The sequence below is a fragment of the Candoia aspera genome, chromosome 1 (genome assembly GCF_035149785.1).
Source record: "Candoia aspera isolate rCanAsp1 chromosome 1, rCanAsp1.hap2, whole genome shotgun sequence".
NCBI classification, from domain to species: domain Eukaryota; kingdom Metazoa; phylum Chordata; class Lepidosauria; order Squamata; family Boidae; genus Candoia; species Candoia aspera.
Window position 1 is genome coordinate 52055607 of NC_086153.1, and position 23870 is coordinate 52079476.

Genomic DNA, 23870 nt, shown 5'->3' on the forward strand with positions numbered 1-23870 from the left:
TAATATACTTGAAATAGCCAACAGTATAATCATAGAATGACAATTAATTAAAAATGAATAAAATATTGAGGCAAAATGCATAAAAGAAACTGCATTATTGGGTCGAGAAGGAGCAAAGCAAATGTGCTAGAGTAATAGCTGCACTTTGATACGTGTACAGTAGGTTGGAAGCCAAGAGGATAAATCTATTTTAAATAAATAAATCTTAAAATATTTTAAAGAAAATGAACTTGCCAGAAAAGCATATTTTGAAAAGCAGCTATTGCCATTACGTACTTTTTAGACACCATGAAAACATTCCTGAGGATTAATTAGCTGTGGTCTAAATATGGTGAGGGGAGAAATGATTGAGCAGTGCTATCTTTGGTGACAACATTTCTGTAGAATATTATCTGCAAAGAATGACATGCAAGATTTAGGATGATCAAAGGAAGAATTTCTTCAAACTATGTATAATTAAACAGTGGACTTTGAAGAAGCAAGATAGAAAGAGTATTGATGCTTTTGAACTTTGGTGTTGAAGAAGACTCCTGAGAATACTATGGACAGCCAAGAAAATAAAAAGAATCATCTAACAAATCAACCCAGAGTTCTCACCTCAGGCACAAATAACCAAGTTCAAATTGTCATATTCTGGACACTAAGAGTCAACACCAACTTGATGGCACTTAATCATTGTAAACAGTCACGTAGAAGAGTGCCATAGGGGAGATGGTGAGGAAGTATCTTCCATGCCACAGAAACTAAAAACAATGGATACAAGCTGCAGCTACGTATATTTCATTTAATATAAAGACAGACTTTCTGATCATAACATCTGTCCATAGGCAGAACGATCTGCCTATGGAGACTGTGGATTCTTTATCTCTGGAGGTTAAGAAGAGGTTGGACAATGACATCTCAAGGGTGGTTTAATTAATTTTCTTGTACATTGCAGAGAGTTGGTATAGTCTGCAGAATGATCCTTCTGGCCCCCACAATTTTGACTCCACAATTCTGTAATTCCATGATTCTATGATTTATGCCTTGATGATAGGTTTTCTCTAGCCATCCGGTTGACCAATGCAAGAATAGAAGGCTAGGTGTACTTACACAGCTCTCATTATGTTGTCATGATCCAAATAGAAAAGTTTTAAAAGGCATTCAAAATTGTTCAGAACAATTAACTTTGAGAGATTATGTGGGATGTGTATAACTCGGCAAAGCAAGGTAAAGACCCAGAAGTACTGAACAATGCAAGCCAGTTAAGCCCTCCAGTAAATCAGATGAAATATTTATGGAATTGATGAAATTTTAGCTTTTCCCTTGTTGGCCTGCCTAGTAGATTTAATGCTGTAATTTGCTCTGCAATGTTATTTTGAAACATGACATTCTTCCCCACTTAACTTTCTCTGGTTTCCTATGACTTTTTGGCTCCACCTAGTGGCTCTGAGTTGGATAGTCAATGTATCTCAGAAAGAACTGGGGGTGACAGATTATTCTGATTATTACTGGTGTAGTTGGGTCCTTATAGCCTAGGGATGAGCAACCTGTGGCTTACAGCTCTCAAGTGATCCCCAGCTGTAGAAGATACCAAAGCACCCCCTGCCTCCCGCTTTTGTGTTGGTAAAGCTGAGCACTAACCAACAGGTGTGTCCACGGCAGTGCTTGGATTGCACCATGGTGGCCACCATCTTGACTTTTTTGACCACACTCTGCAGCTTCCCCTGTTAATCAGCATAATTAAGAGGCACGATTTCCCCCTTTTTTGAAATAATCCTTTCTAAATAAACACAACTTAGGCCCTGTCCCCATTGACGTCTTCACTGTTCCGTGGCTACACCCCCCACAGCCCCAGGCAGTGTATTTAAAGGTAAGCAAAGTTTACCCTAACTGGCAGGAAAGTTGCAGACAGACCAGTTTTAGATGCTGCAGCGCGTGGAATGGAGGGTCCCAGGGAGGGCATGGTCAGCTCAAGAACAGGAACAGGGCATGTCCCTCTTTTTTGTATTATCAACAATGCATACTCCCTAACTACAATCCCTACTTAATCATTAGGACACAAGGGGTAGTAATCTAATAGACAGGGAGCAGAATAGCCCAGCAGAAAATCTTTCTGAAAGTTGATCTGTGTTGCAACACTGCGATGCTTCTGGCCCATCTTATAAAACAGTGTTTCTCAACCTCAGCAACTTTAAGATGGGTGGACTTCAACTCCCAGAATTCCCCAGCCAGCATCTGGCTGGGGAATCCTGGGAGTTGAAGTCCACCCATCTTAAAGTTGCTGAGGTTGAGAAACACTGTTATAAAAATACCAGCGGTGAGTTGGAGTCATATCCTGTGTTCACCCGCACCCCGTCTCTCCCTGTCCTCCATCCCCACCGCCATGGGCTGGGAAGGCGCCTGAGCGGAGAAACCGGCGGAACTGCCTGCAACTTTCTCCGCTTCTTTTCCGCATTGCGCTCTTAAAGTTTTCAGCATTTTACGATATCTGAGGGCAGGCGCATGCATTAGTAAATATTGAAGAGCTCCTTGCTGTTATTGAAAAAATAATAATAAAATGCAATAAACAGCATCAATCGGCTGTTATGTACAGTACTTGCGTGTTTTTATCCTCCAGAAATACGACCTAGTCGTTCTTGGCTGTTTGCTGGGTATTCATCCCTATTTTTAATGAAATGGTTTTGTGTTATAGCAAGAAATAGGGCCGGCAGTCGACTTGCCACTGTAAACTGTGTCACCAAACGCCATCTCAAATCTCTAGCTGAAAAACGGAGTTAATTCAATCTTCGCAAGAGCATCGATCTAGAGAAATCGATGGAACGAGCGGACGTATTCGAAGAACAGTACCGTACCATTCATCTGGATAAGCCGAGATGATAGGTGGCTCCATAGCTCAGTGGTTAGAGCACTGGTCTTGTAAACCAGGGGTCGTGAGTTCGATCCTCGCTGGGGCCTCGGTGTCTTTTTTTAAAAAGAAAACTCTCGCTTATTTTTTTAAAAATTGTTCTGGGTGCAACTTAACGCAACACGTTTAATGTAGGAATTTAAGGTCGGTGACAGCGCTATTGTGCACGAACAAACGCATTTACTGATTGCCAAATATCGACAATCGAAGAGGTTTCATTCCTTTTCGTTCATTATTGCTTAGTTGGTGCAGGTAGAATCGAAACATTTTGATTTACCTACAATTAGAAATCGTATGCTTGCCCTGAACGACTGCTTCGGGCGTAAAAATCATGCTTAGTCAGCTAGGACCCCAAATAAATTTTAGGTCCGAAGGACAATGGCGGGGGGTTGAGTAGCAAAAACTGCAGTGTCCGGTGTCATTCCACGAGAGAACCAGCAGGTGGGGCTGCTGATCAAGGAATCTCCTAGGCTCCCCATGATGAAGTGGGTATTGAAGGGGGAGAAAGATTAATTTGGAGCAACAAGAAAAAAATTCACCCTCTTGAGCACTCTGTTGGAATACTTAGCCTACCATCCCCTATTCCCATCACCCTGGACAGCATTTGGATGTCCATTCATTCGTCAGATTTATATCCCCTTTCCTCCAGGATGAATCTCTGAGCCCAAATACGTTACAGGGTTGTTGTTATGGGAAAAGGGAGGTAGGTTGGGCTCAGTGAGTAACTGGCTCCAAATCACTCATCTGGGGCTGCTGGTGGATTTGTACCTGGGGCTTCCTGCTCCCTATCCAGTATCTTAACCATCTGAACAGCAGAATGATCACACAAGGACAGGGGTTTCAGTTCAGACTCACAGGCAACTGTGCTGTCTTTATTCACCCCACTGCACGGCCTTTATGGGGTTGTTTTGGGTTGCTGCACCAACCCAACTGCTGTCTTTGACAAATCAGCAGATAGTCTGGGCAATATTAGGTTTGGCTAATAAGGCTCAAAACCTGAAGAAGGAATCCTCTATTAGCAGATATCTGCCTTCTCAAAGCAGAGTCTCCTCCATGTGTGTTACGCTACGATTCCAGTAAACCTCAGACAGCACTTATTTATTTATTTTCTATCCCGCCTTTATTATTTTTATAAATACCTCAAGGTGGGGAACATACCTAATACTCCTTCCCCCTCCTATTTTCCCCACAACAACAACCCTGTGAGGTGAGTTGGGCTAAGAGAGAGTGACTGGCTGAGGGTCACCCAGCCAGCTTTCATGCCTAAGCCAGGACTAGAACTCACAGTCTCCCAGTTTCTAGCCTGTTGCCTTAACCACTAGACCAGACTGGCTCTCCATATTAGCAGTGCATCTGGGGGTGGGGGAGTTTTACTCTAACACATCTGGGGGCACCAGCATGGAGAGGGTGAGAAAAGATAAAATCCAGAGCAAAGTCCACAGGCATATGCATTTTAGTGATGGAGAGGACTTTGACATACAAAATGTCCTGTGATTAACATCTATAGCCTTGCAAGAGTCTCACAGAAACCACAAGCACCTCTTTTTTTCTTTCTGTCTATATTTAATAGAATAGAGTAAGAGAGAAACTTTTAGACTGCATGCTATCGCTCGTTTTATAAATTCAACTTTTTGATTGGCATCATTGAAATATAAAGATTGAGTAACATTTGGTCATTTTGGTTCTTGTTGTGAAAATGCAAACATTTTAGAAGAAAAATTGGCTTTCACTCTTGAGATACAACCAGCATTCCTCATTTGCTCAGCCCTTCCTCCTTTGCCATAAATGAGCTCTTAAGCTGCAGCTCTCTGTATTCTCAGGGATGCTTTTTGCAAGGAAGTCATCAAGGGACTGGTTTCTCAAAAAAGAGGAAGCAAGTCCATTCTCACCTGAGACAGCTGTATTCTCGGTGGACTGCAGTAAGTGCCCACTAGAGTGCCTGCTTAAATTGACTAAGCAGTCCTCAGAGAAAGACCTGCGCAGAGCAGTAAACTGGAAAACATCTGGGATGGTTAAATCCTATGTAAATGCATGTATCGCATCTGGTGTGGTCAGTGGATGGAAAGAGATGTTTTGCATAAAAACTATACTCGCTTCTGATTCTTTTTCTTGGAAGTAAAATGAGCCACTCAGCAATCCCATTCAGACTCCTGTCTCTTGACTCTCGGAAGCATTTTGAACGTTCAAACAGAACTCCTTCCACCGACCCTTCTTCTCTTCTTCCTTCTCTTCTTCAGTGTTTTCTCCTTAGCTGCTGATCTCAGCTTTGGAGATGGTGAAAGTTTCTTCAGGGCTCCAGATAACTGTGATCTTCTCCTCTGGGGGCGCAGAGTTCCTGCTCCAGAGATGGGTGGTGCTTTCTCCTTTTGTGCTTGCCCATCAGATTTGGCTTGGGAACCCCGGCCTTTGGGAGGCCGTGCTGTTGGTGGCTTCCTACCAGACCGTGCAGGATCTGCTGAGCCGTGTTTCGAAGAGTTTCTGTGGGATGCAGGCTTCTTCCGTTTCTGGCCAGAAGAAGCTGGGGGACGTTCTGTAGAATGGACAGCTGTTTTGGAAGACTGGGTTGTAAGGCGCTCTTTGATCAGTTCAGGGACAGTCTCTGAGAAAAAATGGTTTAAAAGGTCATAATTTCCATGTCAGCAGCTTGACTACTTATTAACGCTGCCTTGGAGCAAGTGATACTCTCCCCCCAAATTTTTCTCTTACTTGCAGAAGTAGTGGAAGCAAGATCACACTTTCATTCAACCATGGGCATAACATTTGAAAAGCTGACCTGGGTAGCAGATTAAAGGAAAGTATGAACATATTTTCAAATGCTATGCCCATACCTGTAGATATTTGGCGGTAAAAGTGCACCCATTTCCCATACTGGAAGGAATCAGGAAACAGTGTTGCCTAAATCAAGGGTAACTAGCCTACAAACCCATGATCTCATGTGGCCCCCAAACCCATTATTTTGCCCCAAATTCAGCAGTACAGTTGCTGAAAATCAGCAACATGTTTCTTGAGAAAACTGTAGTGTACGTTCTAACATAGGTTTTATATAGTTAAAAACAGAAGTTTGGAAAGGTAATAAGACATCCCAACCACACCCATGTGAGATGTGACCACAGATATTTGCATCATTGCTCCACCACCTGGCCTTCCCTCCCCCTGGCAATATTAAGTCCCCCCAAATTACCCACTCCTGGTTTTCTATTCCAGTGTTTTTTAATTCTGTGTATCTTAACTGTATCTTAATCACACTGTCAAAGAACCTAAATGCTACTTTTCCCAAGATGGATGGACAGAGAAGGAGAGAGAGGTGTTTAGAGGCATTTCTTTATTATATTTATCATTTAAGAACATTAAAAATGCAGGACCACTATTTAAAAAAAAGAATGAGAGCTAAGTGGGATTTAAAGTGTTCGTCACTCTGAGAGCAGTCTTCCCTGTATCCAAAGCAAAAACTACACCTAAATAATGAGCAAAAGCTAAGTAGCTAGGGAAAAATATATTCAATTATTTAGATTCTCAAGCCCAAATGTTCCAATCCTGGTTTCCAGGAACCGCTTGCAAAGATGCTCAGTTCCCTGTGCTTTGATGGATTTGATTAGAGGTTGGCAGCTTTGCCCATCGGCTCTGCTCTCCTCTGCCCCTTCTGGAGCTCTTTCCCATTTGGGAAGAAGAGCTGCATCCACCGTGGAGTACTTTTCCGTACTTCCCATGGCATGTCTCCCACGGGCTGAGAAACATTACCAAACCAGGCCATGGTGTTATCAGTAAATGGCCGTATTATCTGGACGAGGGATTATGGGTGAGAGGTGGGAATGGAAGAGAAACAATGTGTGATTTCCCGGTGAGGAACTGACTTCTCGGAGCCCGGAAGAAAGGGTGAAAGTTGAACAAATCCTTCCTTTCAGTATGTCTGAATATTTGTACTACACAGTGAAAATAAACAGCCAAGCAAACCCCAAACCTTATTGACTTACTTGCAAGTGGAACGAATGGGATCTGCTTACTCTTTGTTTTCACTGGAACTGGCTTCTGTTTACATTTTCCTGGTGGAGCTCTCCTAAAACACAAATTGGATCATGAAAAATACATCTGGGCATCTCAGCCTGAATAAGGAATTTCTTTTTTCACCCTGGGGGCTGAAGGATGTTACCTAATTTTTGAGGAATTCAGAGGTGTGCAGTCTGAGGGGTGGTGGACCCTCTGGGTCTCTTCAAAAGTTGCTGCTAAAGGGGAAAATTATTAAATATATAGGAGGTAATGTGGCCAACGATAGTTAATGACTTTAATTTACAGTAAATATAAGCGAAGAGGTTTTGGTGTTTTTGCTACTGAAGGGTCCAGTTACACCCTTTTGAATAAGGCATCCACGGGGCAGTGTCAAAAAAGTCATGACACAGCTAAAGAAATGGTGGGCTTCAATTCAATGGTCACAGCTGCTTTTTTTACTTTTTTGACCCTTTTGCCGATGCCCTGTTTTGAATCCTCATGTTAATCCTTCCCTTGACAGAATAATGGCTTTAATTAAGGATGATGTTAATATATTTTCTATTTAAAATGGACATTATTCCTAATTTACCTAACCTGCCAGTGAGATCATAGTTGCTTTTGTATATTTCCCATGCTCTGCTAATTAACTGTGACTTTAAACACAAGCAGGTATGTTGGCCAGAAGGAAGACAAGCCATATTACAGCAGTAACTTTATTAGCCCAGCACAATGTGTTTATCCATTCTTCCTTCAAGGGTTTTGGTCAAAAGTCTTTTATATACCCTAACGTGCATGTATGCATACATACAATTCCTGTTTATTTATAGCTTGCCCTATTCTACTCGCTCAAGAAAGTTATAGCACATTTAAAAGCAAAACCGGTAGCTGCAAACTACAGGCTCAACATGCCAGTTTTGCTTTGTATGTATGTGTAGTCCTCATTTAGTGATCACAATTGGGACCAGCAACTTAGTTGTTAAGCAAAGCAGTCACTAAGTGAAACCACAACTGTGCTTATGATCTTACTTCAGCTTTCCTTTGCTCTACAGATCTGCGAAGGTCGTAAATGTGAGGACTGGTCATAAAGTTACTGTTGTAACTGCAAATGGTCACTAAACAAGGCAGTTGCTAAACAAGGACTACCTGTAATCATCTGAAATTGATAGTTCAAACATGCCTGAATTTTCTATATAAATACTTCCCTCTTTCACAATGTAAATTATATTTCCTGCATTCATCTTTTTCCTATCCTTTCATAAAAAGAGTAGCAGAGAATACTCTTTTTTTGCTGCTGCTGTTTTTCTTACTGTGGCCTGCTCTTGTGTGGAATCTCCAATGCTTTCGCTTCAAGTCTATCAACAGAGTTTTCGTGTTTGTGCTAGACCTGTTCCTCAGTTTCAGACAAATTCTATGGTCATCCTCAATTTTAAAATAAATACAGACCTAATTTAGATGGAATGGAAAGATACATTTTTGTCTGCTTTCCATGCTGTCAGTCCCACAGAGACTCCTGCAAGCCAACTTTCCTTGATGACCAATTTTGCTTACCACAGTCTTCCTTAAGCTGGCACCTGGAGATGTGCTGGATTACTGTACAACTTGCTTCAGATGAGAGTTATAGTCCAACACATCTGGAGGGCATCGACTGGGATAAAGCTATCCTCTAAAACAGTGTTTCTCAACCTTGGTGACTTCAAGATGTGTGGACGTCAGCTCCCAGAATTCCCCAGCCAGCATGGCTGACTGGGAATTCTGGGAGTTGAAGTCCACACATCTTGAAGTCGCCAAGGCTGAGGAACACTGCTCTAAAATCAGAACAAGACAGAACAGAAAGAACATGATAACTTCCAGAAATGAAAACAAGATGCACAGAGCAGTAAACTAAACAGATTTTGGAGGACAGACTCAGACTTATCTCAGTGCCTCTTTTTTAAAATTGATTACTCGGACCATTATTATTATTATTATTCCCATGTTTTGATAATATAACTGCTCCTTTGCATAAGGGGGGGATGCAGAGTCAATAAATGCAGTCTTAAATGCTTTTCTGAGAGACAGCTAACCAGCATTAAGAGTGTGGGATGGCTCACATGTCACACTAAGCCATAATATGGTTTCGTTGTTTTTGAGTTAGAATGATGGGTGGGCCAGGATGGTGAAAAAGCAGAACATGGAATATATATTGAAGTGAGCAATAATAAAGAAGGGTAGCTTATGAAGATACTACGTATTCTATCACATGAACTGATGCTTTGGGCTTACTTGGATTCTGAGCAGCCAAAATCAGTTTTTGTTGTGGGGCCAAAGAATACAAATTATTTTTTCAGGCCCTGAAAACAAACTATTTTTGATATCATTAAAAACAGTATCTCAGGTTGTTAAGGCATGCACACATTAGAGTTTGTCCTTCTAAATAACTAAATGCTTTTCATCTGTCTCCAAATTTTCAGTTCTGGGACAGCTTTTTCTGACAGATTTTATTTTAATGAGAAGCAGCACCAGCAGGAAGCCTCCATATGGGAAAAAGACTTTCCCAGCTGCAGAGGGGAAAAAATGCAAAGTTCTTAAATATTTTTCCCTCAGAAGGAAAAAGCTTTGGGGTGGGGGGAAGTGTTGCATTGGTGGGTTTATATATTGAATGCAGTCATAGAAAAGGAGTTGAAGGCCCTACCTCAGTGTTTCTCAACTGAGCTGGCTGGGGAATTCTGGGAATTGAAGTCCATACGTGTTCAAGTTGCTGAGGTTGAGAAACACTGCCCTACCTTACTGTTTCTCTGCTTAATCAGAAGCTTGCCTCTATTGTTTTGCACTTGTATCTGCAGTTGCAGATACAACTGATCTTTGTTGCTACTAAACAGGAACTGTAGAAACTCTGCCCAAGAGATAGATATGCTGCCCATGGTCACTTTTTTATGAGATGGCGGCCATATAAATATGATGGATGGATGGATGGATGGATGAATTTCTCAGAGTACATAAACTGCAGTGAATCAAAAAGCATTAGCTGCAGGCTCAGCACCTCTGCTATACGTAACAGTGGTCTCACGTCCATTTTGCTGAGTAATCCCCAACTTGCCTCCAAAGACTGGGCTGTCCCTCAGCCCAATAAAAGTTGTGCACCCCAGCATTAAGGAAGGAAGAGTAACTTCTCAATAACATAAATTCACCCTCAGATGTCATTTATGAAACTGAGGTCTGATTGAATCAGGAGGATGTCTATGCGATTACAGATGCTCGCTTTCTTTCTTTCTTTCTTTCTTTCTTTCTTTCTTTCTTTCTTTCTTTCTTTCTTTCTTTCTTTCTTTTTTAAGTAGATCAACAAAGCAAGAACTTTCAAGATGTTGGAAGAAGTACCAACCTTGCTGGATCCACAAATTTGTAGATAGAGCCACGTGAAGCATAGGCACTTGGATAAGATGTAGCCATAAAATAAAGTTCACCTGGAGACAACAGAAGGAAGGATGGGTACTAGTAACATGGACTACTTTGCACAAAACTGAATTGGTTGATAGGATGTAATTTCTCTCTTGGCTGGCTCATGTTATAGGTCACATCAAGCTGAAGGCAGCTGAATACTATAGCCAGCCTGTCTTTCTTTTCCAGTTCCTGTTTTTGCAATTTCTGGCAGATATAAAGCTGGAAGGTTTTTTTGGTAGGATACCAAGTATAGTTGATTTGGCTTTATTGAATACTAGCTGGCCATGTCTGCCTACCTCTATTCTAATACAAGCAAGAGTAATGTTCTATCTGGTATAGAGCTATACAACATGAGTAACCAGACATTTCCCTTGGCATCTGCTGTACTCCTTGCCCCTCCTCATTTTAATTTTTTAAAGATGTTTTTAATTTTAAAAGCACAATTTAATGGGAAAGTGGCAGACAGCATCAGCCTCTAGCATTATTTTTGGTTCTAAGTGTATCTATGGGCCTCACATTAGCCCACAGGCATCCGTAGGAAGAAAAATAGATGGCAGCTGAGCTCAGGACTTTGGAAATATGTCCATCTGGTGGGGAAAAAGACAAAAGGTAAACTAAAATATTAAAGAAATTCCTGTGAGAGTCAAGGACTTGGCAGGAGCAACCTCAAGTGCATTCTGACAAATGGGTATTTGGGGACTGGCCATGGTAATAATTTTTCAAATATTCCTGCAGTAGTCATTTTGTGAGAGCACCCACAGCAAGCTCTAAACATTCCAAATGTGCCTAGCAATTCAAAAACATTGTCTGTGACTAAACAGATGCTTTGGAAAGTCACCAAAAAGGCATACAAGTTTAATCAGTTAATTGCACATAAATACAATGCATACAATATGTGTAGACTGTCCAAAACAATTAAAACTTCTTGGTGGTAAACAAAGAAGGAATAAAACAAAGTACAGTAAACCAAAATTAAATTAAAAGATGCACGCATACCCAATCAAATCAAGCCAGAGGCCTAGTAGAATAATACCATTTTAACTTCTTTGTGAAATCTCTCTGGGGAAAGCCTCTTCCAGTGTGGAGGTTATTACAAAAAAAGGCCTGTCATCTAGCTTCCACCTATGTACCTGTCATGAGAGTAGGATTCCCAGCAGATTATCTCTAGTGGTTCAGACCAGATGGGAGATTCAATTTTGACAAGGCGGTGACTGATGTATCCCTGTACTAATCATATACTTCTTTGAATTAGACCCCCCAAAAAACCCCAATTCCTAAGATTTGGGAAACAAGGTTTAGGAAACAAGTTACCTGCTTCATCCTCTGCAAAAGAGATGATAAATTTGCTATAAGAACTAATGAGCCCTGGAAAAGCACAAGCTTTCATGCTACCGATGCAGATGTCTTGCTTCTTCCATGTATTTGTTCTCTCATCTTCCTGCAAAGCCATAAGTCGACTGAATGGGGAAAAAAATAAAGTCTTTTTTTTATTATTTTGCAATTTCATGGTAGTTTGAAGTTTAGAAAAATAATGGTGGTACATATCTACAAAATGTGGCTCCCTTGTTAATTCAAGCAGAAGTTAATTTAAACCTTGGGGATCTTGAGCCATACACCCACTGCATTCATTTAGGAAGGGCCATAACTCCATGTTGGAGCATCTGCTTTCATGCAAAAGTTTCTAGGTTCAATCCCCAGAATCTCTAAAAAATGGGCTTTAAAATCTTTCACCTGAAAGCTTGGACCAGAACGCCAGTGTAGTAAAACTGAACTAGATGGATCTATATTCTGGCTCAATATGAGGTCACTTCCTATGTTTCTGCATTACCCAGAAACAGGGAGCTTGTGACGCTTCAGATATTGTTAGACTATACTTCCCATCATCCTTGGCTACTGAACATACTAATTAGATGTGATGGAAACTGAAAGGCAATAGGTTGCCATCTACTGCTCTCTCCCATTTAAATAACTTGTATCTATTTTCCCTATCGGTACTGGCTCTATGAGTGATTTTTAGGTGTAGAGCTATAAACCTGTACCTGTGGGAAGGACATTCATTTTCTAATGATTCTCTGTGTCTTGAAGGAATGGTTACCTATCTGCCGCTGAGACATAGTGCTACCTGATGAGAGCTGTCAAAAACTAGGTGATACAACTCATTGCACAGTGATAGCAACCAGAACAGGAACACAACCTTTAGAAACATGGTGTTGAACTTCTCTACCATGGTCACTTCATGCACTGTGATGCTTTGCTAGCCCACTGGCCTTTACTTGATGGGGTCACACAAACAGCACTATCAACAAATATATAATCCCAGATAAATATTTGGGCTAAAAGAGAAGAGTTGAAAAGAAACAATGTTTCGGACACTCAGGCAAGATGAACAGAAATGAATTCTTTTTGTGATCAACAAACTTTGGTCTTCTCTATATGTTACACATTTTTAGTGTATTTAAATATTAATGGAAATAAGTGTCTTTCTTACCCATTCATAAAGTCACCAAAAATGTAAACGCCATTGAGGTTTGGAGATTCACACCCTCGATATACATATCCACCAGTGACTGATTTTCCCACAGAGTGACCATAAGCAAATATTGGAAGTATATCCTCTGTTAAAAAAATAGAAGTTGCTCAATTGAAATTATCCAATTATCTAAAAAAAAAAATCTCCTGATGCACTGAAAATTGAGAGCAATGTTAATGTTTATCTTCTGATTATTATCTACTAATAAAGATCTAAATTTCCAATGGGTCAGTCCTTAAATAGCCAAACCAGCACCACTTCTGCAGAGAAGGATGAACCCCAAGATTTATAGCTACACAAAAGAAACCAAAATTAAGAAAAGCCTACTGGGAGAATGGAATCTCAAAAGCAGGCCAGAGCCCCTGTCAGGACACTCAGTTTGGAACAGAGCAGTTTGACTCCTCCAAACACCACTTCCTCAATCTATGTGCAATGTGCATGCACACAGGCACAGTATTCTAGGGTGGGTTGCCCAGAGAAAACGGATTTGCATGATATTATTCTTTATTAAGTACATTAAAAGCCTTGTCTTTTGACCCAACAATAGCTGCAACATACTAGGCAATCAAACAGTCTTATAAGTAAGAGGCCTGTCCAAGAATCTTTTTAAATATTATTTTAAAGCCCTACATGGCATAGGTCCAGGTTTCCTCAGAGATCGTCTCACCCCCATTACATCGACCCATTCCACCTGGTTAGGCAGAGAAAGCACGTTATGGACCCCATCCATGAGAGACTGCCGATTGGAGGGGCCCAGGAAGAGAGCCTTCTCTGCCATGGCCCCCGCCCTGTGGAACACTCTTCCCCCAGAGGTGAGGCAGGCCCCCTCTCTCCGGCCTTCCAGAAAGGAGTGAAGACCTGGCTCTGCCATCTCTCATGGGCAGGAGGAGGGACAACCAACCCTGGGGGTGGTTAGCACCCTGAAGATGTTCCCGTAAATTAAGAACTTTTTAACATCTATGTCTTGGACTATATTTTTTATTTAAGAATATTATTTTATTATATTTAAACAATTATTTATTCTTGTTTTATTGTAAACCACCCAGAGTTGCTCTTTGAGTGAGATGGGCAGTGACTAAATTTGAAATATGACTAAATAAATAAATAAATTTTATTTATCCTTCATTTCCAGAGGTAAATAAAAAGTTAAATGTTTGTAGGTGGGGCCTTCTGCCTGATTGACACACTATAGAAGTAATATTTGGGGTGCTCACTTAGAGACTCAGGAAGGGTCTTAGCGGCAGCGTTTGCAGAGGAGGCCCAGGGAGAGCCAAATCCCCAAACCAGCATAGTGGTTACATGCTGCATGCTCCACCCTTTCAGTAGAAGGGCAGAGCTTGTGGCACAACTCCACAACACACTTTTCGCTGTTTTGAGGAAAGCGGCCAGATCCTGAGGACACCTGTGTCTCTTAGGAAGCAGATGGCTTAATGCTCAATTCTAAGGGATCTGACAGACCCTGTTCCCACAATATGCTCCATGCCAGTGTTTCTAGTAGCACCACACATGCTAACTAGTTTAAAAAATCACCATTTGGGGAACACAGAGTCCCACCCACTTCCCGGTATCCTAGTACTGTATCTAGCATCCTATGAACCTTTGTGCCAAGGGAGTACTGGCAAGGCTTTGGGACATCACTACCCTGTTCTATGGCCAGGCAGGCAGCAAGAGGACTATGCGTTGGGTTCTGTAATGGTGTGGGTTTGCCTTTTCTGCAACTCTTTCTCACCAGCCATTTTTCTTAGGTATGCAAAATGGTTCAGTTGATTAAATGTAGGTGGTTCCATGACTGCCTGGGTAGAGTTACAGATGTCTATTTTTGGTTAGTTAACCCCCTTTGTTTGTTTGCAACAACAAGCTAAACGATAGTTTAACCCATGTTGTGGGGCCTTAACTTTCTTCTTCTAAGGATGCAGGTGCAGCAGCATCTGAGAGGCAGGCGAGGGGGATAAAATAACAAAAGCAGGTTTACACATCCTTTTGTGTGTGCATTGTGATGTTGCATGCATGCATGAAAGGGACCCCAATGCCACAACACTGCTTTCATTGTTTTAATGAAAGTAGTAAGCTTCTATGGATACCCGTGCCTTGGTGTTCATCTTATTAACAGCTCTGAGATGTTATAACAATTACCTAATGAGGAATTTTGACACAGTTTTACATCATAGCACTCAAACCCTTCCTTGGCTCTCCAACCATAGTTCCCGCCTTTAATAATTATATCCACTTCTTCAAACTTGTTCTGGCCAACATCTCCACAGAACATTCGTCCCTTTCCCCTGTGACTGAGTGGATCCCCACGGTCCACAGAGCAGCGCCACATGTTCCTCACACCATACGCATAGACTTCGGGGCGAGCCTTGGGATCCGAGGAAAAAGGATTGTCAGGGGGAATGCGGTAGGGCCTCCCTTGAGGACCTCTTCCATCCACATCAATCCGCAATACCTTCCCTAACAAGCTACTCCTACAAAAAAGCAAGACATAAGAAGGCATTGTTAAAGGCATGGACAAACAGGTTAAGCCTACAACAAGTTAAAAATAGGCAGTTGGTTTGGTTTGGTTTGAACTAGAAGAAATAATATATTGTACTACTCGGCAGACAATACAGTAGTCATGAAGAGCCTCAATAGAGATTTATCCTGGTTTGGGAAGCAGAGAATCTTGGTTTACTTTTTATTTCTCCATGAAACTCCTCAAGGCCAGCTGAATGAAATTCTAAGCCAAGATTTGATCTCCAAATACAGAATACCAATATTTACAATTTAACTTACTCAAATGTGAGGAGGCTTTGAGCAATCTAACCGGTTTGTTTTTCTGTTTGCCTATCATGCATTGAATATTTGTTGTGAAAAATATTTTCTCCTGTATAGGGTCCTATTTGGCATTATATGCCAAACTTTATTTAATAGTTTATATTAATAAACTGCAGCATTATTTGAAAGGTGCCCATCTGCCATGTTATCAATGATACTTAAGACAGCTGTTATTAAATAGTTTTGAAAACTAATATAGAGATTAAAATATAATAAAAATTAATTTGAAATAGTTAGAATAACTAGCTTTATTAACCTGTTTATATTAACAAATGTCCCATATAACCATTCACATTTAAATGCAATGAAAGGTGGATATATTTACTTGTTTTGAGCATTTCCAAATTTTCCAAAAGGGTCCCCAGCTTTCCCTCCATCTCCAGTAAACAGATACAAGTAACCATCTAATCCAAAGAGGATCTGTCCACCATTATGATTTGCGGCTGGTTGTTCAATCTCTAAGAGATTCCTAAAGAAGAAAAGAGAAACAAGGAACAAGGAAAAGAAGAAGAAACACTCATAGATAAAGTTGGATCTCTTGGATGACTTTCAAGGATTCCTTACAAATAAATTATTTATTCAAGCTTTAATCAGAACAGCTTATCAGCTTAATGCCTGATGTTTAACTTTTCTTAGACTAAGCAAAGAAAAGGCATTAGCATTCTTTGGCTACTTCTATGTTTCTGCTGACACTGATCATCAGCCCACGATAAAAGCTGGGTGAGGACACAATGTCTATCAGCATCTACGCTTCTGTGATTGTGGAACAGAGTCACTAGCTTTGGAGTGAAGTATGATGGCTCTCCTATGTATTTTGAATCCAGACTGCTAGTCAGCACAACTCTGGATGCAGTAGCAGCATTGCTGCTGGTTCTGGAGTATGACTGAAGGCTCTGAAGGTTCTGCTGCATAGGCCATTGTTATCTCAGAAGGTATTCATGACCCTCCCTGTCTTCTGAAATAGGAAAATTCAAGCCTGGTTGCAGGATTACTAAGAACAAAATCTCATGAAGCTTTTTTCTTAGAACCCTCTGTACCTTCATGAATGATAGATTATTAGCCCTAGTTCTGAATTGGACTTCAGTTGGTCCAGTTGGTCAGGACCCTAAAAAAATCAGTCATGCCATACCTCAGTGAAAACAGCAGAAAAGCTTGTTTATGGGTCAGAGTTTTAGCTAGCTCCAGACTCACAAACAGTTAAAGACTGCTCTAAAGTGATGTTGGCTAAAGATTGATGTGTGCCACAGACAGATACATTATTGGCTGTGCTTAACATCACAGTGTTCCTTCTCTTGTTTAGCAGCAGAAAAATAAGTGTTTCTTAATTTGATTTATTTATTTTGAAATGGGTTATTCATGACCTTGGCATTCAATTTTGGTCTATCCTGTCATGTAAGGTTCTTACGTGAATGAACATGTCCTAAGGCCTTGGCAGAAAGCAAGTCAAGGAAAGGGGTTATTACCTTTCTGTGGTTATATCAGCCTTGTTAACATCTGATATGGAGACCATCAGTTCACTAATCCTGATTTTTTCCACCTTTTTCTTGTCCTGGTAGGAGTAATAAATGTAGAATTTCCTGTTTTCTTTGTATTTGGGATGGAAAGCCATCCCAAGAAAGCCCCTCTCATCCCCAACCCAGGGGGTAGTCAGCACCAATTGTTTAATGTCTAGAAAAGGTTCTTCTAATCTACTTCCATCTGGGAGGTAAACCCACACAAGGCCTACTTGTTCAGCTACAAACATACGATGGGTATTGTCATTGGCATGCACCATGAGCACTGGATTCCTCAGCCCATTGGCCACTTCTCTAAGGCACAGTTGAAGGCAACCTTTCTTGTCTGCCACCACGGCACCCAAATTATTGTTAAGGTCAGTGTTCTTCAGTACATCAGGGAAGCAATAGTCTTTATCCTGAATGTTTAAGATGTTGCAGAAATGGGTCCTGTTCTTCTCACACCATTCCCGAATGTGTCTGTCATCTGTAAGCAGTGTGATTGCAGAACGGCAGTAGAGGTGGAATTCTGAGCAGTAGTCAAAACAAAGGCCAGGGAGGTTTCGAAGGGGTGTCTGGGGGTTCTCGGCATCATACAGATGGGCTGCATAGGGTGAGCATTCCTGTTAAAAGTTAAAACAATCTGTCATCCTCCGGAATTCTGTGGAACAGATTGTGACTGCTTGCATCTGCTCAACCATTTGCATCTGCTCAAGCCAAATGTGAATAAATAAATTATTATAAAGACACTTCAAATAGGCAGGGCTTCTTGTTCTTAAGGAATACAATCATCTAAAAATATTCCTAAGCTTTCCACTGCACAATGGAGGAATAAACAGTAAGTTGGATCCAGACATAGTTAGGCTAGTCATTGCCCCACTGACTGCAATGTGTAAGATTAAATCTGGACTTCCCTGTTGTACATACAAATTAACAGTGTGATACTTGGTGCCATTCATCAAAGAACTATATGTCAGATGCTGGGCAATATGGTGGGGGTGCGAAAGGAAGGGGGGTACTAGAAAATATCATGGAGAATTAACTTAAAATTGATTGCTTGGAAAGCATTTGTTATCATAGGTTAAAATATCAAGATCTGAACCATAAACTGAAGAGAAAGGTTTAAACAAAAACAACTATGCTACATTTATTCTAGGTTGGCTAAAAGTCAACATTTAACTAAATTAGGACCTCTAATGGGGGGACAATACCTGAGATGTTTCCAGAAAAAAGCTATGCGTTCTTTAGAGAGTTCAGGGTAAATGAACTGTAGTTGCATCTACCCCATGTATTTTTTTATTTTCACAGCACCTTTTGAAGTTACCTAACAACTGTCTTATTAAGAGACCAAGCTTTCATTCCAATTTGCCATGGGTTTAAATCGTGGTTTCTAGGAGCAGTGGCCTTTCCCATCATCTGCTTTCTGATTCATTTAATCGGAAATGTCAGAGGCATTTTCCATGCAAAGCAAATTATATGGGTTCCTGAGGGAACAAATGAGCAATCAAGGTCATCAGTGTGATTCAGGCCTGAGCCAGGAGCCCTGAAGAAAACTTTCTAGCCTAAACATTTTCAAATCTCACAGATCAGGCAAATGCACAATTTAAAGAGAGAGTTGATTGGTTTATGTCTTCCATGTTCTTGTAAATCAAGTTACCTGTAGGACAGCACATACTTAGTTTGAAAATCAAAAATAAGTGAAAGCCACAGAGGTGCTACTTATTCAAAAAATGTAACTTAACAAATCAATACCTGTTTTCCTGCCATTTCCTTAGGTTTGTGGTCTATTGCTTAAAGTCCAAATTTTGCCCCTGCCTTGTTTCTATATCAAAGAATGCAGGAAACATCCATTGTGACTAAGCATGCCTAAAGTTAAGACAGTCCTTCGGGTTGACATAACCTTGCTAGAATTAAAGTGTCATAACAATAAAAAGCTCATCCCCTGTTACTTTTCATTTTTCCATGTGAGGTGTAAGATGAGGTTCTGCTGGCTGTTCTTGTTCTGCCTCAGCAAGAACTTGGCACATGAAAATTTCATCCCCACTGTGTCCACTGAATTCTCTTTGCTCATTTCCCTTTTGAAAAAGTTGCTTTTACCAAATAGTCTTTAGTTTAGACCTACATAGAATTAGTTGTCACCAGAATGTAATTGCTAATTCTAGATAGCAGCTGTAAAACACTCACTCTCTACTCGTGTGAGCAGCTTTTTTTCTTTTTCTTTTTCTTTCTCCCTCCCTCCCTGCATGAGCACCCCTCCCTCCTTCCTTCCTTTATATACCATCTTTATATTAGATGATCCAGGTGGCATTCAAGTATATCTTACTCCTTTCCTACAAAGAATGTCTTGAAATCAAATTCCCATACAGCTGCAGACTTTTGTAATCAAGCAAAGCTTTAGAGTACAATCCTAAACTGCTGGTTGAAATTCAGGATGAACAAAAATTATCCCGTGCTTATGCAGAAGTGTTCTGCTGAAGAGCCGGGAGAGTTGTTTTGTACATGTAGATCTTTGATGGTGGCATTTCTGCCAGTAGGACCCCAAACAGGGTTTTCCAGGGATATACCTAGGTAGATCAGAGATATCCTTGGATCCTCTATGAGGCATCAGGATTGGACCCATCAAGTATCCCAATCTGAAACTAACCCTAATAAATTTTGCTTTCTTGGATTCAAGAGTGGGATGGAATTTCAAAGACTCAAGAGTTACTTGTGAATCATCTTCCATTTTACTCTTTCACTCAATTGCTCTGCTTGTTATTAAATTTCAGAGGCCCAACAAGGATTTAAAACAGAATCTTATAATCTTTCAGATTCTGATGGTGCTTGAGGAAATATATCAACCCCCCCTTTTTTTTCCTTGTAGAAGTTAATGACAATTTTGTTTATTAATTTGTGTAGCCCTCCAGAATGCACTGGTCTGCAGCTTTCAGCAATTATATTGACTGGCTGGAAATTTGGGGAGTTGAAGTCCAGCACACTTGGAGGCTCCCTAATTAGAAAAGGCTGTTGTGCTGAGACATAAGAAGCATGATAAAGGGTCCAAAAAGACATGATTCACAGCACAACCCTGAATATGTCTGCTTAGCATACTGATGTCAGAATTTTGTTTTAGGAAAGTGAATAAGGGACACAGTGATGTAATTAAAAATGTGTTTTATTTAATGTGCAGATTTTTAATGCAAATTCATCAGCTATAAGATGATAATAAGGAAACTTGGCTCAGATGAGCAATAAGATTTAGTTTAATCCCTTTCTCTCCAGCTGTGGCTCTTTAGAAAATTTCTCTTCTGAAGTTGGTCTTTGCGTTGAGATGAAATCCACTTCTTGACCCAATTTATTTTTTGTTAAAGCCTGCACATTAACTGCAAAAGTGCATTTAGCATCACAACAATTTAGGGTTCTGCAGCTGTGCCATTATTCTTTTCAAAATGGAAACTGAAAAACAGTTCCATACTGACTGAACAACATTAGGACATACCCAACATGTATAGATCATTGTAGCATGAAGGAATGGCAAGCTGGAAGAACGTTAACCTTTGGGGGTTTTTCGCTGCTCTGTGCTGGCATATGGTAAATCACAACAACTTGGCTAAGGTTCAGAAGGGAATCCCGTCCTGCCCATAAATCAATGAATAGGCGGGAGGTGAGGAAGGGCTGCACCCGAAAGTCATTGTTCTCCTGCACACTGGTGGGCCTGCTGCTTTAGCAAGGCAGAGAGCAGGCTGGGAGACAGGGAGAGGTGGGGAGGGAGCAGAGGGGAGGGTGGCTGTTCCAAGAGCTGTTCCAGAGGCAGGAATCCAGCTGTTTGACCTAAGGCTGTCTTCAGGAGCATGGCTATTGCTGGTCATTAGGAGTGCTGTCCAAACAGCTCCTTTATGGCAGCCAAAAACCAAACTACCAAAGTCTGTGGGTTGATTTGATTCATTTGCTGAGCGCCTACCCCACAAAAAGGTATGCTGGTCTTTTGGTTTTACCCATGAACATGAAATATTCCGCTGCATCCCTTGCCAGAATGCAACATTTCTTTTTTATTTGATCAGATAGAACACTGCAAATTATTTTTTGTGGCACCAGGATATGCCATTCCATGTTCTTCTTCCTGAGCTCACATCTGTCTTGCAGAGGAGACTTAGAGTGACAGAGAGGATGATTATCATTCTTCCATCAACTGCTCTGAGAAGTTTTTGCTTCTCGTGGTGTGTTTTATATAGATATATATAATTTATCACACTGCTGCCACTGTTCAAACTATGCCACCATTCCAAATCAGTATGAAATCTGAAAAATCTGTTTACCAGGGAATAAAATGGCCTGAGTGTTCAATCACAAGCAGTGATTTTTTTTTTCCAAGCTACCTTTACATTTTTGGAGGGCAGGGAAGAGCAAACCAACATTTCTCTCTCCAGCCATAACTTTATACTTGCTTGGAACTGTGAATTCAACAGAAGGCGAACTTCTACCCTTGAATCACCCTTGAATCATAGTGGTTTAGTTTAGCAGAACCTTGTTTTGATTAACATACGGTTTAGCAACTTGATATGTCCACGTGAAGCAGATTTGCAGGATTTATGCTCATCTAGTCGGCTCACCTTAATTGCCAGAGGAAAATGCTCCTGGCAACCTCAAATGCAAATTCCTAAATTACCGTTCCCACCATTTTTCAGAAAGTCCAATACAGCTGACAATCAAATCCATCATAAAGGCACATGAGGAAGATGAGGCTACTCACCACCACCTTACCTGGCACAAGATATCTTTGATGTATCCTCCACACAGTTTATGGGCATGGGGATCAATATAGTCCATGATCTCCCAGTATTTGGCTGCAATACGGTTGTCCTTCTCTTGCTCGCAACAGCCAAATGTCTCATAGGCAGAGCAAAACTCCAGATGGAAAGGGGGCTGGAAAGGAGGGCCATAATCCAGGCATTGGGGATGTCCCAGGAGAACTGCAGCATGGTGCAAAAGGAGTACGGAGATGCAAATGAGGAAATGAGACGCACGGAGAGAAACCCTGGAGCTGTGGAGGCTTATAGTAGGTTTCTCCCCTGGAAGTTTCCTGGGTTCATGCAAATCTGAGATGTGTCCATCTGGAAAATTGGGTTCATTCATCTTCTAAACTGTGATACATCAGCATAGAGCCCAATGTTTGCTCGGGTTTGCTTCCAGGCATGCAAGCACACCCCCACAATCCCTCCCTGTCTCATTAAGTTTGCTAATGGTGAGCTGAGAAGCAACCCTCCAGTCCGCCTCCTTGCAGTTCCACGCCTCCGTCCTTCCTTTTTGCAAAGTTATCTGCTACCCTGAACACCATAGATGCCATCCGAGAGCACATCCCAGACAGAGATCGCTAAGAGGGAAATGGACAGACAGACCCAATAATAATAACTGCTGTAGCCATTCAGTGATGTCTGGTCTGTGGCTATAGGGGGAGAAAATGATCTGTTTTTTCCTATTCCAAATGATTCCCAAAGCTCAGCCAAACAGCTGAGAAGGAAGATGAATCATATTCATCAATTATGCTTCCATTCCAATTTATTTCAGCTTAGCCAGACTGAATTATAAGCATGATTCTCCTCCATATCAGATCCTAAGCATGTGGAAACAAAAATAGGACTTTTAATCATCAGTCATTTGTAATTGCTTCTTGCTGCAACAGTTTTGGATTAACGGTACTTTAATATATTTCAACCTCACAATAATATTTTTTAAAATGATAGAGAGGAACAGACTTAATAAAGACACCAATATACATACATGCGCTGGAAATTTAAGCATACAAAGCACTTTAAGGTGGGGGGCGTCCACTGGCTTTTTTTCTGCTGTGCTACAGCATCATATGAACAGAAGGTCATATTGCCCCTACTGACCAGTATCAGGATTTTGTCTGATTTTTCAGACCTGCTGACTCCAGAAATACTGGTTGTACTACGTCTTCTGTATACAAAGTGCATACTCTGCAGTTCAAGAATTCTGTACACACAGACTGAAATTTTATTTAATTCTGATTGCTGTGAGAAGACTGAGTTTGATCTCAAATTGGAACTGGCAGCTAATCTCTTTTGCCCCCAAAGGTTTACACCCACTTTTAAACTTCTGTCTTTTTTATTACACCAACTCTTTACTCTGCTTTATTAGATTGTGGTGTACCTGTTATATTCTATTTTGGTTTTTTGTCCTTGCGCCTAAATAGTACTATTTTTATTATTTGTTTGGATTCACACATTATTAACTGCACAATAACGAATTAGTTTGTTTTGTGAATCCACTAGTCAGGTCAATTGTAACTCAAAATTGTACTGGGGTAATTGTGAATCAAACTATCCTCCCCCATTAGCCTTCTGTGGACCCAAAACCCCACTCAATCAAGTGGCAAAATCCAGGTTCTATCACGTCAGTCCTTCAAGGGAACATGACAGAAGTGTAGAACAGCAAAAACTGTGAGATACTTCTTGACAAATCTAGCTACCATGGCCTGCAAGCCACAGAAATGGCCTCCCCAGCACTATTTACAGTGTGTAAGTCAAGCCCATTGCTCACTCCCTAAAGATGAAGGGGCATTAACATAACAAAGCTTTGACAATACACTGCTGGTGTAAGGAGTCCTGGTAGACCAGGCAGGACTGAAGAAAGTAGGCAGGGATTCTGTATTCCCTCAGATGGTGGCCATTGACTGACTTAGTGGGATTAGATGCTAGTAGATACCGTGGGAAGGGCCAATGATTGGATTAGTTGTAATCTAGGC

General features: G+C 41.0%; 1 protein-coding gene and 1 non-coding gene across 2 annotated transcripts; one reads left to right on the top strand and one right to left on the bottom strand.

Annotated features, from left to right (window-relative positions):
* Positions 1 to 2864: 2864 nt before the first annotated feature.
* Positions 2865 to 2937, top strand: TRNAT-UGU (transfer RNA threonine (anticodon UGU)). Its single transcript has one exon. It is a non-coding gene; the product is annotated as a tRNA-Thr (tRNA).
* Positions 2938 to 4532: 1595 nt separating this feature from the next.
* Positions 4533 to 22237, bottom strand: HHIPL2 (HHIP like 2). Its single transcript, XM_063289021.1, has 9 exons — positions 21866 to 22237; positions 17096 to 17748; positions 15958 to 16101; positions 14952 to 15283; positions 12777 to 12903; positions 11600 to 11745; positions 10230 to 10311; positions 6859 to 6941; positions 4533 to 5486 (listed from the first exon to the last, which is right to left on the bottom strand). Exons 1-9 carry the CDS (start codon positions 22235 to 22237, stop codon positions 5071 to 5073), a joined length of 2355 nt encoding a protein of 784 aa, XP_063145091.1. The 3' UTR covers positions 4533 to 5070.
* Positions 22238 to 23870: the final 1633 nt, after the last annotated feature.